The sequence below is a fragment of the Oncorhynchus keta genome, chromosome 14 (assembly GCF_023373465.1).
Source record: "Oncorhynchus keta strain PuntledgeMale-10-30-2019 chromosome 14, Oket_V2, whole genome shotgun sequence".
Lineage (NCBI taxonomy): Eukaryota > Metazoa > Chordata > Actinopteri > Salmoniformes > Salmonidae > Oncorhynchus > Oncorhynchus keta.
In genome coordinates, this window is record NC_068434.1 from 30,413,900 (window position 1) to 30,432,051 (window position 18,152).

Consider the following 18,152-nt stretch of genomic DNA (forward strand, 5'->3'; position numbering starts at 1 on the left):
TAATAGTTACCTAGTGATATTGTCGACCATCATCAGCTGATCAAGGAAAGAAAACAAAATATTGATTAAAAAAAACGTAAAATAAAAGGTAAATAAATGGTCTACTACTGGCCAAGTATGGCACGAAGAACAACAGTACCCTCGCAGGCCTGGGAAAAAAAGCAATGAGCGCTCTAAACAACGGACTGACTAAAACAAACAATGATAAATCAACAGATAAATCTAATGCATTGCAATAAAGGCATATGTTATTTTTTGTCAAGGACGCATGGAAAACAAATAGCAACAATTAGGAAGTACAGAGGAAAATGTATGCATAAAGAGCTCAGTTGAGGCTGAAATTCAACACTACTGAGTGTACAGTGCTCTACATAGAAATACATGGCTTAATCCATAACAGAGAAGTGGGGGTGTTCGTTTAATTTAGAAGCTTTTATTTTCATATTTACCAATGTAAAACATACACTATATATACACAAAAGTATGGTGGATTCGGCTATTTCAGCCACACCTGTTGCTGGCAGGTGTATAAAATCGAGCACACAGCCATGCAATCTCTATAGACAAACATTGCAGTAGAATGTCCATACTGAAGAGCTCAGTGACTTTCAATCACACCTTCATAGGAAGCCACCTTTCCAACAAGTCAGTTGGTTAAATTTCTGCCCTGCTATAGCTGCCCCATTTAACTATAAACGCTGTTATTGTGAAGTGGAAACACCTAGGAGAAACTAGACTCAGCCTCAAAGTGGTAGGCCACACAAGCTCACAGAATGGGACCGCCGAGTGCCGAAGCGCATAAAAATTGTCCTCTGGTTGTAACACTCACTACAGAGTTCCAAACTCCCTCTGGAAGCAACGTCAGCACAATAACTGTTAATTGGTTTCCATGGCCGAGCAGCTGTACACAAGCCTAAGATCAACACATGCTATGCCATGCGTCGGCTGGAGTGTTGTAAAGCTCACCGCAACTGGACTTTGGAGCAATGGAAACACATTCTCTGGAGTGATGAATCACACTTCCCAGAAGAGTGGAGGCTGTTATAGCAGCAAAGGGGGACCAACTCCATATTAATGCTCATGATTTTGGAAGTTGTTCGACGAGCAGGTGTCCACATACGTTTGGTCATGTAGTGCATTTACCACTACATTTTAAAGAATGGTTAAATTCGCATATTTTTAAAGCCCCCCCCCCCAAAGTTTGACTTCTGTTGCATTTAGGGGAGCTAACATCTCATTCAGGGGAGCTTGGGACTGTAAGTTTATATCTACAAAACGATGATTCTGAGATAATTGGCTTTAAAGGTCCAAACCCTCATTGGTTTATCAACATCAATTGGGGTTATTTAGAGTATTATATAACTAGAGACCATTTTTAACAAAACAAGGCTTTGTCTGTAACTCAAATGTGACAAAAATGCAGATAGAGCCTTAGTCAAAAACTCTCGAAATAACCTCCCAAAATGTCGGAAATTATAAGCAGGAACATTTCCAAATTTGGCAAAAAAACAACATTCTGCAGTCTTTGACTGTAGACTACAGTGTATTTTATATATTTGCAGGTGCGGGCCTCAGATTTTCACTTAATCATATAGTCTAGTGGTTACGGAGGGGTTAGGCTATCAGCAATTGTGGGAGGGTGTGAGTGAACAAACAGCTAGACCGCACAACACTAGTCTATGCCATGAGGCGAATGACCAGGTCACAGCCATGATAAAAATGTCATAACACAGGGCCTCATGTTATTATTGCTTAAATAATGTTTTTAAGTTGGCCTACATGACGAATCTGTAACTGGACTCTAATCAATCCACATTGCGGATTTTTCAGCTTTCCAGCGTGATGGAATTTTACAGCCAATATTCCACCTTTAATGGCGACTGCATTCACTGTAAACATTCCACGTCTGCTCAATTGGAATTGACCTTATGTCTATTGTGGAATCTGTAACACTTCAGTACATTGTGTGTAGACCTGTTGCTGTAAGCATTAAATAAAAAAGGTATGAGAGATGGAGGAAGAAAAAAAGTGGTTCTTTTAATTCCCTTCATTTCAAACTCATTTAAGAGTGATACTTGAAATGATATAGGTTTATGTTGCATATAACCATCTAAGGTTCTAAGGCACATTTCAAATGCACCTCTAATGCACTACCCACTTACTCTGAGGAAATTATAGATGTTCTTGAAGGGCAAACATTCAAAACAGATGTTATTTCACTGTTATTTTGATTGTTTTTGTTTGCAAGTATACTGCCCTTAACTACGGCTCCAGTTTTTACAATCACACTTGTGTGTGTCCTTGTCCTGCAGCCCTTGCCTCCGATTTTGCTTGGTAACACCATATCTCAGGGGAGCAGAGATACTAAGAGAGATGTCACAATCAGTTTAGTGTGACGCTCAGTGAATTCGAGTGTCACACTAAGCCGATTGTGACAGCTGGGACATGTCTTCTCCTCTGGTGACAGTAAATAATTAATGACAAATCGCTCGAGCGCAATTCATTTTTCATGTAAATCATTAGGCAAACAAAGAACTGTTATTGACATAGATATCCACAAGCCACCTACTGTCTGATGACGAGTGTCTCTATTCAATCCAGACAGCGGAAGTTCAGCTTTACAGCGCAATTAAAATTGAAAGACAATGTTCCCGCTTTAGCGGAGGCTGCATTCACTGTAAACACTGCATATGTCGGCTCAATCTTAAATGACCTTTACATTTCTATTGCATATCTGTAAAGCGATTCAATACAGCCCTAAAGCACACATCACCCTGACAGCTTATGTTCAACATTGTTTTGTACCTTTTAACTAGGCAAGTCAAGTTAAGAACAAATTCTTATTTACAATGATGGCCTATCCCGGCCAAACCTTGGCCAACGCTGGGCCAATTGTGCGCCTCCCTATGAGACTCCCAATCACGGCCGGATGTGATAGAGCCTGGATTCAAACCAGGGACTGTAGTGACACACTGAATTGCAGTGCCTTAGACCGCTGCACCACTTGCGAGCTCAATATAGAATATGATTAGATGTCTGTGCTTATATATCCTACTAGAGCTGTATGAAACAAGCTGATGTGATCATTTCAGAACTTGTAATTACTGTCCATCAACCATGGCAGAGAATATAATATTTAGTTAATTAAATGGATTCCAAGAATAATTGCTTTTTAATTTTACTGAACAGAACCATGTATTTCCTGCTGAGCAAGAAAAAAAAATACAGAAATACTTTTCATATTAGCAGATTTAAAATGCACAAAGACAGGCTATGCTATTTGTTACTGTTAAATGTACAGATTTGGTTTCCAGTGAGCACAGCTAGTGTGAGCTCACAGTCTATTTGGTGCCACCCTGAGGATTATTGCTTGATAACATTATCACTCATGCAACATGAATAATAAGGCAGTATTGTACAGAGCAAAACAGTGGCTGAACCATTATGTCAGAGGTCACTGGATATGTTCACAGGTCATCATTATTACAGATATGTTGAAACCAAATATAGCCTGAAACTCAAACTAAACCCAGGAAATCATTTCAGAAGATGAAATGGTTAGCCTTTTTGGGGGGCTAAGAGTGTGCGATTGAATAACTGAAAATGCTTGGTCTTCATTGGTTTGTGGAGCTTGGCAGTCTCAGACCAATGTGCTTCAGGCTATTAGAAAATAATCAGTTCTGACTCCTGTGGAAGTATTCTCTCTCTACAGTGCCCAGGACTCTCACCTAACCAGCACATGCTAAACACAGACAGCTGAAAAGAGACAGGAGCATATGGCAGCATACAAGCACACAGCACTTACTTTGTTATCACAAGCACATCCATTGGTTTTTACAAATCCAACCATGCTAAACATCTGCATTGATTGGTTATAAAAGGCAAAGACATTAAGTGACACAGCTGGAATTGTCAGTCAAATGAAAAATAACCTGAAAATAGAGTGGGATAACAGTCATTGACATGTATTCAACATCAGTCTTGCTGCAAAATACCAACACTTTCATACTAGCACGGACTTCTGCAGTGCTCCACCATAAACAGATGATTATATTGTGTAATGGTTGCTATGACAATGACTACTCAGACTTGCCAGCACCCAGAGCCTTTTATTACAATAAAGGAGGCTCTGGCTTGCACCTGGATATTGTACTATCTATGGAGAGTTGTAGTCTAGTGGGAGAAAATCCTGCACATTAAACCTGTAGATCAACACTGAAACAGAAACCACATCTTTATTCCCCAATGTTACAGGGTACAAACAGATCTCCAGCACGCCTGAGAAACTAAATGGAGCAATGAAAAAATAATCAGGGAATAGAAGTGATTTGCATAATAATGCATTAAAAAAAAATCTGTGAACTTGCATTTGACAAAATCTCATTAGTTCATGATTTGGAACAATTCACTGTAAAGTGCTTATTGATTTGAGTTGAGGAAAGCATGTCACTTCCCTTTGAATAATCATACTCATTACAATTACACAGAGAGGTACAGCAATAGCCCCTCAATGGGCAAGCAATTACCAACCAGATTTGATTTATTAAATAACTGCTTCCTTAATTTCCTTGTTAATGGTAATAATGAGAATCCTGTACTGGTTGCCAGGACAATTCCAATTACACTTGCAACTCTGACATACAGTATCAAAACCTCAAGTCAAAGGTATTCCTCTAATCCTCTTATGGATTGGAATCCTTGAACAATAGGGATGGGAATGTGAGGAGAGGAGCTCTAGTATTCCGGAGGATTGCGGCCGGGAGGTTGGGCTTGGCTAATCCCTCTGGAACTCCCTCCGGTCTCCTCCTCTTCTCCTTCTTTCCCCCTGGCATGGTGAGCTGGCCTGACAAAAGCAGGGATCTGTCCAGCTGATGCCTGCTTTCCTACAGGTCCTGAGAATCCACTGTTGTTCATTTAGCTCTCATTAGGAGGCATTTGTTTTTAAAATAAAATAAAAAACCTGGGGGTAGATAAACTTTCCCCCTGAATCCGCCTAAACCGAATATCCACCCACCCACCCCAATCATAACCATAAAAAAGGTAAAAACAAGGTCTACTGCAGAATGGCTTTACTCCTCACAGTCTGTCGGGAGCTGGAGCCCTGGGGACTGAGGTGCGGTTGGTGCTCTTGCGGCTGTTCTGTCGTTTCTGAATGATCTTGGTGGCCGAAGGTTTCCGAGTGTCAGGCTGGCGCCTCCCCTGTGGGCCCCTCCGCTTGCCCCTCTTCCCCACCCGGCCCTTTCCGGCCCCCGCTGGTCACTTGCGCGAATGCAGTGTGTCCTGGAACTTAGTGCTGGTGTAGCGGACATGGAAGCCTTTCTTGTTGATGGTGTCGTCAGAGCGGAACTTGATTACAATGGAGTCGCCGGCAGAGTAGATCTCCTCAGGAGGCTGGGGGAACAGAGTAAAAAAACACACAGATTGAGTTAACGGCTGTCGGTTTCTGGCACTCTGACTGCACTTTAATTAAAACCAAATGATATCTCACAGATATAGACTGAGGGAACTGTAGCGTAAGGGAGGGGTAGGGCTGTTGGCGTGAACAACTTATTCTCCAATAAAACCCATAATGAGCTTTCCACCTTACTTTACAATCTCAGTTTGCAGTTTAGTCCAACATGTCTAAAAATGACTTGATGGAGGAAGTGGTAATTTTGGTACTGTGAGCATTATGTGCCCTCCAGCTCCTGCTAGAACTGATTTACAGTACCAGGCATCAGTAAAGTAGCTAGAGAGACAGGCTTATTATTAAGTATGTTAAATTAAATCAAGGGTGTTCCATGGCCTATGGAGCTAACGTTTCAACTCCCCAGTGGCCTCATTGTTCCAGCTACCCCCCCACCCACTGTAGCCTCAGCACTGATTCATTCTCAGTTATAGCTCAGTGCTGGAGACCATGATAGCCTATCACAAGCCAGCCAGGGCCCGCTCTTATTGAGCTCAGCTGCTACTGAAGCAATATTGTCCAACCCAGAGGAACACATCAACTTTAACAAAGTGATTAAAGCTGGAGAGCGGAGTGGAAATCTTTACAACACTGGGGCCATTCTTTAACGCTCAAACACAGACACACAGTATAAAAGGTTATTCGACTGCAGAGGTAATTTTACACTGCTTCTGAAAGTGTTGTTTTAACACAGCTGCAGTCGTTCAATAAAACTAGACCTGAACGAGAGAAAAATTATAGTATGAAATTATATTATCACAGTATACTGTTGGTGCTAGAAATTACTTTGGCCAGAAAAAGTCTTTCAATAGATGAGGTTATCAATGAGTTTACCCCAGAGCCACAGTAGCGTCCTAGCCTTGGGGACTTGGTGTCAGCACCATCAAAGAGCTCCATGTAGTCGTAGCCACAGTCAGCCTCCTCCTCGATTTCAAAGGTCTGGAAGATGAGCTCCACCCCATAGCCTTTCTCAGCAGCGATCACCCACTGACAGTCAGATGCACCGGGGTAGTTATTGTCACCAAATTGAGCATGGGAGTACAGGTCTTTGGTCTTGACCTCAGCCTTGAGACGACCTCCACACTCTGGAGATAAAATAAACACCATAGACATAATTTAGAAGGAACTAACCAATGACAATTTATGAGAAACCACTGCAGTATTTCTATTCACAAAGCGGGCTAGAGTCTAAGTTGTGATGGTAGTAATATACAGTGGTGCAAAAAAGTATTTAGTCAGCCACCAATTGTGCAAGTTCTCCTACTTAAAAAGATGAGAGGCCTGTAATTTTCATCATAGGTACACTTCAACTATGACAGACAATTTGACTTTTTTTTCCAGAAAATCACATTGTAGGATTTTTAATGCAATTATTAGGGAATGGAAGACATACAAGACCACTGATAATATCACTCGATCTGGGGCTCCTCGCAAGATCTCACCCCGTGGGGTCAAAATGATCACAAGAACGGTGAGCAAAAATCCCAGAACCACACGGGGGGACCTAGTGATTGACCTGCAGAGAGCTGGGACCAAAGTAACAAAGCCTACCATCAGTAACACACTATGCCGCCAGGGACTCAAATCCTGCAGTGCCAGACGTGTCCCCCTGCTTAAGCCAATACATGTCCAGGCCCGTCTGAAGTTTGCTAGAGAGCATTTGGATGATCCAGAAGAAGATTGGGAGAATGTCAAATGGTCAGATGAAACCAAAATATAACTTTTTGGTAAAAACTCAACTCGTCGTGTTTGGAGGACAAAGAATGCTGAGTTGCATCCAAAGAACACCATACCTACTGTGAAGCATGGGGGTGGAAACATCATGCTTTGGGGCTGTTTTTCTGCAAAGGGACCAGGACGACTGATCCGTGTAAAGGAAAGAATGAATGGGGCCATGTATCGTGAGATTTTGAGTGAAAACCTCCTTCCATCAGCAAGGGCATTGAAGATGAAACATGGCTGGGTCTTTCAGCATGACAATGATCCCAAACACACCGCCCGGGCAATGAAGGAGTGGCTTCGTAAGAAGCATTTCAAGGTCCTGGAGTGGCCTAGCCAGTCTCCAGATCTCAACCCCATAGAACATCTTTGGAAGGAGTTGAAAGTCCATGTTTCCCAGCAACAGCCCCAAAACGTCACTGTTCTAGAGGAGATCTGCATGGAGGAATGGGCCAAAATACCAGCAACAGTTTGTGAAAACCTTGTGAAGACTTACAGAAAACTTTTGACCTCTGTCATTGCCAACAAAGGGTATATAACAAAGTATTGAGAAACTTTTGTTATTGACCAAATACTTATTTTCCACCATAATTTGCAAATAAATTCCTTAAAAATCCTACAATGTGATTTTCTGGATTTTTTTCTCATTTTGTCTGTCATAGTTGAAGTGTACCTACGATGAAAATTACAGGCCTCTCATCTTTTTAAGTGGGAGAACTTGCACAATTGGTGGCTGACTAAATACTTTTTTGCCCCACTGTACCTGCTGTGTGGGAGGCCTCGAAGCCCTTCTTCTGAACAGAGTTATCAGAGAAGAAGCGGATGAACATCTTGTTGGCGCTGGACATGATGGGAGGAGGCTCCTTAGTGCCACAGAAGCGACCCAGACTGGGGGCTTTGCTGTCGCGCCCGTCGTAGATCTCAATGTGGTCGTAGGCACACTCTAGATGGGCCTCCATGTCAATTGCATTGAAGGCCTGAGACAAAGCATGAGGGGAAAGAAATAAGGAAAGAAGGTGGCCGGTATACAGCCTGTTTTACAAAAGCTAGAAGAGCTGAGTATGATATATAATGGTTCCCTATCAGGGTAATAACCTTAAGAAACCAATTGGAATAAAGAGCATCACTTTTCATTGGCTAAGCCAAGTTAACCATATTCAAAAAGCTGAGATATGTACAGTCTGCCATGGATTAAGACAAAATGGTATGATTGTGACAGAAGGGGGAAACATTTGTGGTTAGGGGATTGTTTCAATCAAGCAGAGGCTGTGGTGCTCAGTACGGTACAGTGCAAAGTCCTCAATGGTTTCCACAGTTCACCCAAACCCCCCTTCCCACAAACACATGCATACCCATACCTACACACACATGCAGTCTGTATGTTAAGACTGTAGAGAGAGTTGAAGGGGGACACATACGATTTTGATGCGATGGCCTGCGGTGGTGGAGAGTGCCCAGGTGCATGCCTTCTTGCTGGGGTACTTATCTGGCCAATTGGGGCTTGTGATAGTGCCAGTCACACTGTTCACAACGTGATCACAGCCGGCTGCAAAAATACATCCACAAGATCAACATCGCTCCCCTGTATCATTACTGCTCCACACAGGCCAATGTTCAAACTCCACTCAGGAGCTGCACTGTGGTATTTGGCACAAGGGAGTGTGTACTTGCTCACCTCCAATCATTGCAATAGGAAGGCATCCACTGGAGGCTGTTCAGGGGAGGACAGCTAATAATGTCTTGAATGTAGCCAATGGAATGGCATCAAACACATAAACCATGTGACTGTTGCATTTGATACCATTCCACTTATTCCACTCCAACCATTATCTCCCCAATTAAGGTGCCACCAACCTCCTGTTAAGTCATCCCCCTAAAAATAACCTCCAGAGCTCCAACCCACATAAAATACATAAACCCAGAATCAATGTGCCAGTGGGTCTCAGTTTCAGTGTGCAGGTGGCCGATCGGTACCTTCTTTGCAGTCGTGTTTGTTCTCGTGCAGCATAAAGCCACTGCGGCACTGACAGCTGTAGCTTCCGAAGGTGTTGACACACTCGTGTTGGCAGCCTCCATTCTCCTTGGAGCACTCGTCTTTGTCTGGGGACATAAAGGGACACTACCTTCATGAACGTTTCTCCCACACTACCACCCTGCCATTAGCACTCAAACACACTTGTGGGGTCGAATTGATTAACCTTCACTCATACACACAGAAACAGACTCTTGAAGGGAAAGACACACACACACACAGTGCCAAAGGCTCACCTGAGAAGAACTGAGCTTTGAATCCCTTCTTGGAGACAGTGTTGTCGGACTTAAACTCAATGCGCATGTTGTTGTACTGAGAGGTGATGGCCTCAGGTTTCTCTGCTCCACAGAATTTCCCATGTAGCCTTGAGTCTGCTGAGAGCCCACTGCGCACCTCCACATAGTCATATTTACACACCTGGACAGAGAAGCATCAGGTCATGAAACATTAAATATTTGGGAATGCAATTACAATTTGTACACAAATACGATGCACAGGAATATATACTATTACAAAGTACAATATAAGGACAACATTCTGTACTCTATGACAGACAGGAGGACAGATCCATGATGGCACCATTAAGGCCCACGGAGATAGAACAAACCCAACCCGTGCTCAGTCATAATAACCCCAGTGCTCACGTCATTGCCCTCCGTCTCAAAGACGTCAAAGAGCAGGGTGATGCGGTACTGTGTGGGCGCCACCAGCTGCCAGATACAGTTCTTGTTGGGGGGGTACTCTCTAGGCCAGCCCGGACTGGTGATGGAGCCGTTCAGTTTGGTGATGAAACCTCCACATGCAGCTACACACACAGACAGACAGATGTCCATATGAGAGAAGACCAGGACAATGGTTAAGATGTGCCTAAACTTCATATGGTTATAAGGATACAATGGTGTGTATAAAAATGTGTATCAATGACAATTTGTGCAAAACATCTTTCTATATTGGTGGGATTTTATGTATGTATGTCATCCAAAAAGGTTAAGCTGGATATTATTTAACAATTGAGGATCATTTTCTAACAGACAACCTGCTATATTTTTACCAAAAGCTTAAACATGCAGAAATGTATGTCACCCAAAAGGGTTAAGTTGGATAATTTTTCAACGTTTGAAGAACATGTCATAGCAGAACTCCTCCTCTAGAGGCAGACAGTGGTCAGGTTTGGAAAACGAAAAGGTAAAACAATAAACCCTTGCATCAGCAGCACTTCTGTCTGTTTCTAATTTACAGATGATGGTCGTAATAGTCAGGATGTTTTCAACACTTGCTTTGGGCTCTGATTACCTGTGAAGTTGGAGTTGAATTTTGGTAGGGTGAGGGCAACAAATTACAACCCCATTGGGTGGCAATAAATCCAAATGACGAACTGTTGAGTACACACATCTCTGGAGGTATTTTTTCTAGCTACTGTATGTGGGGCAACTGGTGTATTTGGGGGGCAGTGACTAAAGAACAGCACTGAACTGCATTACTGTGTGACCTGCAGTAGAGGAGGCATTATTGAGCAGGCTCTGGTCAGTATTCTACTGTACTCACCCTCACAGCTGCGCTTGTCGGCAGCCAGCTCATAGCCCGGGTCACAGGCACACTTGTAGCTGCCCAGTGTGTTGACACAGCGTTGCTCACAGCGACCATTGTCTGGCTTGGAGCACTCGTCCATCTCTACAACCAGCGCAACAACAACAGGTTAGCGCCCTTTACATAGCCTCACAACTCAACAGCCTACAAGTGCACCAAAACTAAACCAAAGATAAACATTAAAAGGTCACAAAATGATGAATGATGAAATTGTCTCTCCTGAATTATATATAATTTAACACAACCAATCATGACAGAATTATCAAAATACTCAAAATGTCACCTTGTAATGGCATGATGCTGAGAGATTCATTACTATGAAACTTAGGCTGGTAATTTCTACAACAAGGGCATATGCAATCAGCAAGGACTCTCTGGGTGTTTATTTATATAGTACAAAACCCTTGAGATCTGACCTTTGAAAAAGTTGGCAGCGAAGCCAGCCTTATTGACAGAGCCATCAGACACAAACTTCATCCAGAGCTGGTTGGAACTGGTCTTAATGTCATCTGGCTTGTCGTAACCACAGAAGCGTCCCACCAGTGGGCTGTTCTCGGAGTTCCCATCCCTCACCTCCAGGTAGTCATAGGCACAGCTGTCATGCCTCTCAATCTAAGGAAGGGATGGGTAAAAGGGACAGGGTTAGAACATCCAAGTCATTTTCATTCCTCATACACAAAGGTTGCAGAGGATAATGATGTAGTGGTATGGAAAAATGTGATAATGGATAAAGGGGGTGAAAGGAACAAGTAGAGGCCCGTATCTCTTACCTCAAAGGACTGGAAGGTCAGGCCGACGTGGTAGCCCTGAGACACACTGATCTTCCATATGCACACCTTGTTGGGCCGATAGTCGTCTGGGTAGTTAGGAGACTGGATCTGTCCGATATCCTTCTTCACCTCCCCTCCACAGATGGCTGAATGGCAGAGAACATGCAGTGACGTCATAGCCATCTATCATCATCATCACATTTCTTTCAATGGGTTGATGGATTTCATAATGTGGATTAAATTAAATGGTTCCTATATTCAATACACCATGCTCTACAGCAAGGGGGGGATGAAGTATGGCCCACGGGCCATAGCCGGCTCGTCGGGCACTTCAATTTACCCATTTTTCATGGTATAAAATTGTTAGTTACAATCTTGTCGCATCGCTGCAACTTCTGTATGGACTCGGGAGAGGAGAAGGTCGAGACCTATGCGTCCTCCAAAACACGACCCAGCCAAGTCGCACTGCTTCTTGACACAATGTCCGCTTAACCTGGAAGCCAGCCGCACCAATGTTTCAGAGGAAACACTGTACACCTGGTGTCCTAGTCAGTGTGCATGCGCCCAGCCCGCCACAGGAGTCACTAGAGCGCGATGGGACAAGGAAATCTCAACCTGCCAAACCCTCTCCTAACTCAGACGACGCTGGGCCAATTGTGCGCCGCCTCATGGGTCTTCCAGTCACGGCCAGCTGTTACACAGCCTGGGATCAAACCCGGGTCTGTAGTGACACCTCAAGCATTGTGATGCAGTACCTTAAACCCCTGCGCCACTCAGGAGGCCCCCGCAAATTGATTTTAACGAACAATTTGGTCCCCCAAAAAATGCGTCACCTCCGTTGAATTTCAAAATCCTGATGTGGCCCTCGAGCCATAAAGTTTGCCCAACCCAACTTTACAGTTTGGATACAATGTTACAATGAGCCATGCTGATGTGCTGGATACATCAGCATGGAGGCAGTCAGACTTGGGGATTTGACAGAATCACTGAGCTGCTTTCAGGCATGTTATTCACTCTGTGACTGTTGTGGCCAGTCAGTCAGCTGAGTTGTTGTGGGGCTGCTGGGGATTGGGCTCTGGCCTTACCTTCATACACAGCGGAGAAGCCCTTCCCCACCCAGTTACTGCTGCTGCGGAACTCGATCCATAGGCGGCTGTCGGTGGAGATGATTGGTTCAGGCAGCTTATCCCCACAGAAACGACCTGGAACACACACACACACACACACACACACACACACACACACACACACACACACACACACACACACACACACACACACACACACCTTATTACACTCAGAACTACCTTTTTGTCCAGACACCCTTGTGTTACATTTAAGTTTATTTTCAGCATCACTTTACCATAGTGTATAGTGCATGTATGGGACTAAGACATTCTTAAATCCTAACCTTTCAGAGGGGCTTTCCTGGAGTATCCATCTCTGATCTCAACATGGTCATACCAACACAGGTGACTCCTGTACAGATCCATGGAGGTGAAGTTCAGAATGATCTTAATAACCAAGAGAGCATGATGATTAATGAACAAAATACAGTCCAAACAGTTTCAACATGAGAAGAAAACAAAAATCCAGTGCTGACTTTAAAATCAAGATTTTATCATCCTTAGAAAAACTTAGTTATGAATATAACTACTGTTCCCTGAAGGAGGGAATGAGGTATAACATACTGTGGGGAGTCAACAACCAATCATATTCACCTGAAGAAAATTGAAATCACACCCAACGGGCCAATGAATGCCGAGCCCGCCCTCGGAAGCCCTACCTTCCTGGCAATAATACTCACATTAATTTCTCAATTCAGTACTGCTCTTCAGTGATCCCAAACTCCCTGACGGCATGTGGCCAAAATATGTTATACCTCATTTCCGCCTTCAGGGAACTGTAGTTATATTCATACCTGTACCTTCCCGTTCAGTCGGTTACTCTGTATAACATTCTATGGGGACATACAATCACTCCTCAAGCCAGCTCAGTTGGTACCAAACTAGCAGGCCCACATCTCCAAAAAAGGGGTTACAGAAGCCACTTTTTTCCCTAATACTGAACTGGGCGCTGAACTGTCAGCGCCCAATATAGGGAACCAGAACCTACTACAAATTGGCCATGCGCACTGACACGCTGCCACTGCAGCCCAAGTCCATAGACCCCATGGTTCCAATAATAATACTTACCTTGCCATCCTGAAATATCAGTACTCGTGCAAGAAACCGCAAGTCCAAAACAGAACATCTGTCGTGACTTGGTAAAGCGCACATTCATGCTGCATAGCATCAACCAGATGAACCATGGCAGCCTGAGGCTCAAACCCACAGCAAACCAGCAGTAACCTGGAAACTGTGTACTCGCCGCTGCCATGGCAGACCAAGGCTCAAATCCACAGAAAGCTGTGGTAAACATGATAATGCCCTCTTTACGCACTGCCGCACCCTAAGGCTGAAACCCATAGGGAACTGTAGAAACCTGGATAAACGTGCAACCTGCATTGCACCCATTCCCGGACCCAGCCATAAGAACACTATGAGCCACACAGGGACAGCTACATCCATATGATAAAACCCAGTAACTGAATGCGCTGAGCCAGAGTCAAACAACTTTTTTTGTGATTGCCTATGAACCCCAAAGAGAAATATGGGAAACCAGCGTGGCAGTGTGGAGCTCCACCTGTTTACTCGAGTCCGCTACAACCAGCTAATACTCTGATCCCTCAGGACAAGTCTCTGAATGTCCTTGAGTGGCCCAGCAAGAGCCCGGACTTGAACCTGATCAAACATTTCTGGAGAGACTTGCAAATAGCTGTGCAGCAACACTCCCCATCCAACCTGACAGAGTTTGAGTGGATCTGCAGAAATGAATGGGAGAAACTCCCCCAAATACAGGTGTGCCAAGCTTGTAGCCTCATACGCAAAAAGACTCAAGGCTCTAATCGCTGCCAAAGGTGCTTCAACAAAGTACTGAGTAAAGGGTCTGGATACTTATTTAAATGTGATATTTCAGTTATTTATTTTTGATATTTCAGTTATTTATTTTTAATACATTTGCAAAAATGTAATTATGGGGTATTGTGTGTAGATTGATGAGGGAAAAACTATTTAATACATTTTAGAAAAAGGTCGTAACGTAACCAAATGGAAAAAGGCAAGTGGTCTGAATACTTCCCGAATGCACTGTAAATCTGCAGCATTGTGACCATATTTAATGACTAGGCCGCCACACCCTTAGCCTGGTACACTTTGTCCAGCTAATCCGCTGAGAACTGGCTCTGTTTATTTGGAAACACCATTCTAGGATTAGCCCCATTGTTAGCCCCAGAGGCTAAGAACACTACATGACAAAAAGTATGTGAACACCGGCTCGTCCAAAATCTCATTCCAAAATGATGGGCATTAATATGGAGTTGGTCCCCCCTTTGCTGCTATAACAGCCTCCACTCTTCTGGGAAAGCTTTCCACTAGATGTGGGGACTTGCTTCCATTCAGCCACAAGAGCATTAGTGAGGTCAGGCACTGATGTTGGGCAATTAGACCTGGCTAATGAGAGATTCATCCCAAAGGTGTTCGATGGGGTTCAGGTCAGGGCTCTGTGCAGGCCAGTCAAGTTCTTCCACACCGATCTCAACAAACCATTTCTGTATGAACTTCACTTGTGCAAGGGGGAATTGTCATGCTAAAAAGGGAAAGGGCCTTCCCCAAACTGTTGCTACAAAGTTGGAAGCACAGAATAATCTAGAATGTCATTGTATGCTGTAGCGTTAAGATTTCCCTTCACTGGAACTAAGGGGTCTAGCCTAAACAATGAAAAACAGCCCCAGACCATTATTCCTCATCCACCAAACTGTACAGTTGGCACTATGCATTGGGATAGGTAGCGTTCTCCTGGCATCCACCAAACCCAAATTTGTCCATCGGACTGCCAGATGGTGAAGTGTGATTCATCAGTCCAGTGAATGCATTTCTACTGCTCCAGAGACCAACGGTGGCGAACTTTACACCACTCCAGCTGACACTTGGCATTGCGCATGGTGATCTTAGGCTTCTGTGCAGCTGCTCGGCCATGGAAACCCATTTCATGAAGCTCCCGACGAACAGTTCTTGTGCTGACCATGCTTCCAGAGGCAGTTTGGAACTTGGTAGTGAGTGTTGCAACCGAGGACAGACACTTTTTACGGACTAGCACTTTACGACTGAGCCATTCTTGCTCCTAGACATTTCCACTACACAGTAACAGAACTTACAGTTGACTGGGGCAGTTTTAGCAGGGCAGACATTTGACAAACTGACTTGTTGGAACAGTGGCATCCTATGACAGTGCCCACGTTGAAAGTCACTGAGCTCTTCAGTAAGGCCATTCTACTGCCAACGCTTGTCTATGGAGATTGCATGACTATGTGCTTGATTGTATATACCTGTCAGCAACGGGTGTGGCTGAAATGGCCGAATCCACTAATTTGAAGGGTTTCCACATTTACTTTTGTATATATAGTGTCTCGCCAGCTTTCCATCCATCAGCACTGTGCAAAAAAGCCCAGCTTTCTCCATATCCTCTACACTCATGATCCAGCCTGGCTGAATGAGGAGAATCCCAGGTCACCTTTAGCTCATCTGCGAAATCTTTAAATAGGGGTAAGCAACGCTTCACTGCTGCAGGGACAGGCTGTAAATACCTTCCCCCAAACTTGGACCAACTCTGCTGTGGGGGAGAAGATGGCCAATCCACCCACAGGTGATCTACCACCCTATGACACAGCTCCATCAAAAGGCACATATACCACCAATGGTTCACTCTCCCACACAGAATCCAAAGCCGGGGCTTTAGGCTGCCGGGACTGATGACATCCGATTCACACTCTGAAAACCCTCAAGAGCCAACAGGGGATTGTATATCATCTGGACTCAGAACACTGCCAGAGAAACCAGAATGAGCCTCACTCGGCTGAGTTGACAACTCTGACCACCACTGCTGCTCTTTTCCGGTCTCAGACAACCCCATTACTGGGGTCGCTTCACCGGAAGACCCTTCGCCAGCAGCCCCAATCTTTCTCACAAAGTCAGCCAAACGCCCAATGGAAGTTGAACCAAGCCGGATAAAATGTCACACAAACTGGTCTGAGCCAAAGCGTGTTTCCACCCCAGGCAACAGGACAGCACTCATGAGTATCTTTAATTTTCATTGTGAAACCACATGCCCTAGGGCACGATCGGTGGTTCAAACTCAACTGATTAGACTTTTTGAACTTACTCTTACCACTGGCCATCTTATTCAAGCAAGGAAGCATTAGCTACACAAGCAGAGCAGAAAGTAGTGGGGTTTTAGCAAATGCAAAAACCAATGCCAAGACCCAAAACTCGCAACATCTACAGGGACGAGTACTGTCTCCCCACTAACAGACACGTAAGTCCGAGCCGATCGTAGTCTTCGTTTGCTTGAAAATTTTGTAAATTGCGTGACACGTTCCCCGGTATTCCACGAACGGTAATATAGCCAGGAAGACGGGGCTTCCAATGGCAGGCTTGGCATCTATCTTTTGGCCCGTTGGGCATGATTTCAGTTTTCAGTGAATATGATTGGTCGTTGACTCCCCATGGTATGTTATACAGAGTGACTGACAAAGGGAACAGAGTTATCACTAAGTCACAAACAAAGCACTTCAAGTTTTTATCTCAGTCAGTTTTCCATGGCCCCACCTTTTCCCCAGGTGTGACCGATATTCTCCAGATGCAGTGCATGTAGGCTGAGTATCCATTGGGGAAGCCAGGAGAAGAGAAGTTCCCACTGCTTTCCTGCAGACTGTCTCCACATCCTATCAACAGACAAAGAAAGAGACACATGAACATGAGGACCACGTCAACCAGTGGAGAATCTAGTAATTTGTTTCTTTCTGATAAGGGCTAAAATACTGATTAGAGAAACAAAAATGAAGTAGCCAAGTCCCACTAAAGGCAGACTGTAGAAGACAGCAGTTTGATGCTACTATAATCTATAATCCTGAACCTTAGAGGGCAACTCTTTCATTTTCAAAATATCATCTGCTGATGGTGATGATTATCAACCTCTTCCAGTTGATGAGAAGCAATAGAAGACCGTATGAGACACATTCTATGTGCATAGTCTCAAAATAAATTTGTAAATAAATACTGTAAATAACCAAATCCTCTAGGAGACCTAATACATTATGAACATGCTGGTAGTTCAATCCTCCCTCTGGCCCACTGTGCTACAGGGGATCATTTCAACCAGCATGCATGCACAGTGCTCTAGGGGAACTTCTTACTGAGTTTTTCTTACTCAGCCGGAGTAAGAAAAACATCTATCACAACTGGTTACGTTCATTGGCTCCCTCCCTCTAGACCATAAAGCGTCAAATAACGCTTGGCAGAGGTCTGCTGATGCTAAACCATTAACAATCACTCTGAGGGGATGACAAATGCTCCCAGGAATGCTGTGTGAATAAGGATCCACTGCGCTGCGCTCGTACAATCTGTTTTCCATGAAAACAGAGAGACTCCTTCCTATCTGCATCCTCTGTGCGCCACATCATCCACTAGCCCCTGTTCCACTGAGAGAGAGTTTATCACTG

The 18,152-nt window shown here is 44.2% G+C and overlaps 1 protein-coding gene across 1 annotated transcript in view; it reads right to left on the minus strand.

Annotated features, from left to right (window-relative positions):
- Positions 1-413: 413 nt before the first annotated feature.
- Positions 414-18,152, minus strand: part of LOC118393191 (bone morphogenetic protein 1-like) — a 57,476-nt gene continuing 39,737 nt past the window's right edge. The window contains exons 8-20 of the mRNA XM_035785609.2: positions 17,260-17,375; positions 12,966-13,068; positions 12,640-12,756; positions 11,555-11,700; positions 11,201-11,396; positions 10,743-10,868; positions 9,842-10,002; positions 9,434-9,614; positions 9,140-9,265; positions 8,584-8,711; positions 7,929-8,142; positions 6,281-6,531; positions 414-5,391 (exon numbers count right to left, since the gene is read on the minus strand). Coding sequence (XP_035641502.1) covers positions 5,257-5,391; positions 6,281-6,531; positions 7,929-8,142; positions 8,584-8,711; positions 9,140-9,265; positions 9,434-9,614; positions 9,842-10,002; positions 10,743-10,868; positions 11,201-11,396; positions 11,555-11,700; positions 12,640-12,756; positions 12,966-13,068; positions 17,260-17,375 — 2,000 coding nt within the window. The 3' untranslated portion in view covers positions 414-5,256. The remainder of the gene's footprint in view (positions 5,392-6,280; positions 6,532-7,928; positions 8,143-8,583; positions 8,712-9,139; positions 9,266-9,433; positions 9,615-9,841; positions 10,003-10,742; positions 10,869-11,200; positions 11,397-11,554; positions 11,701-12,639; positions 12,757-12,965; positions 13,069-17,259; positions 17,376-18,152) is intronic.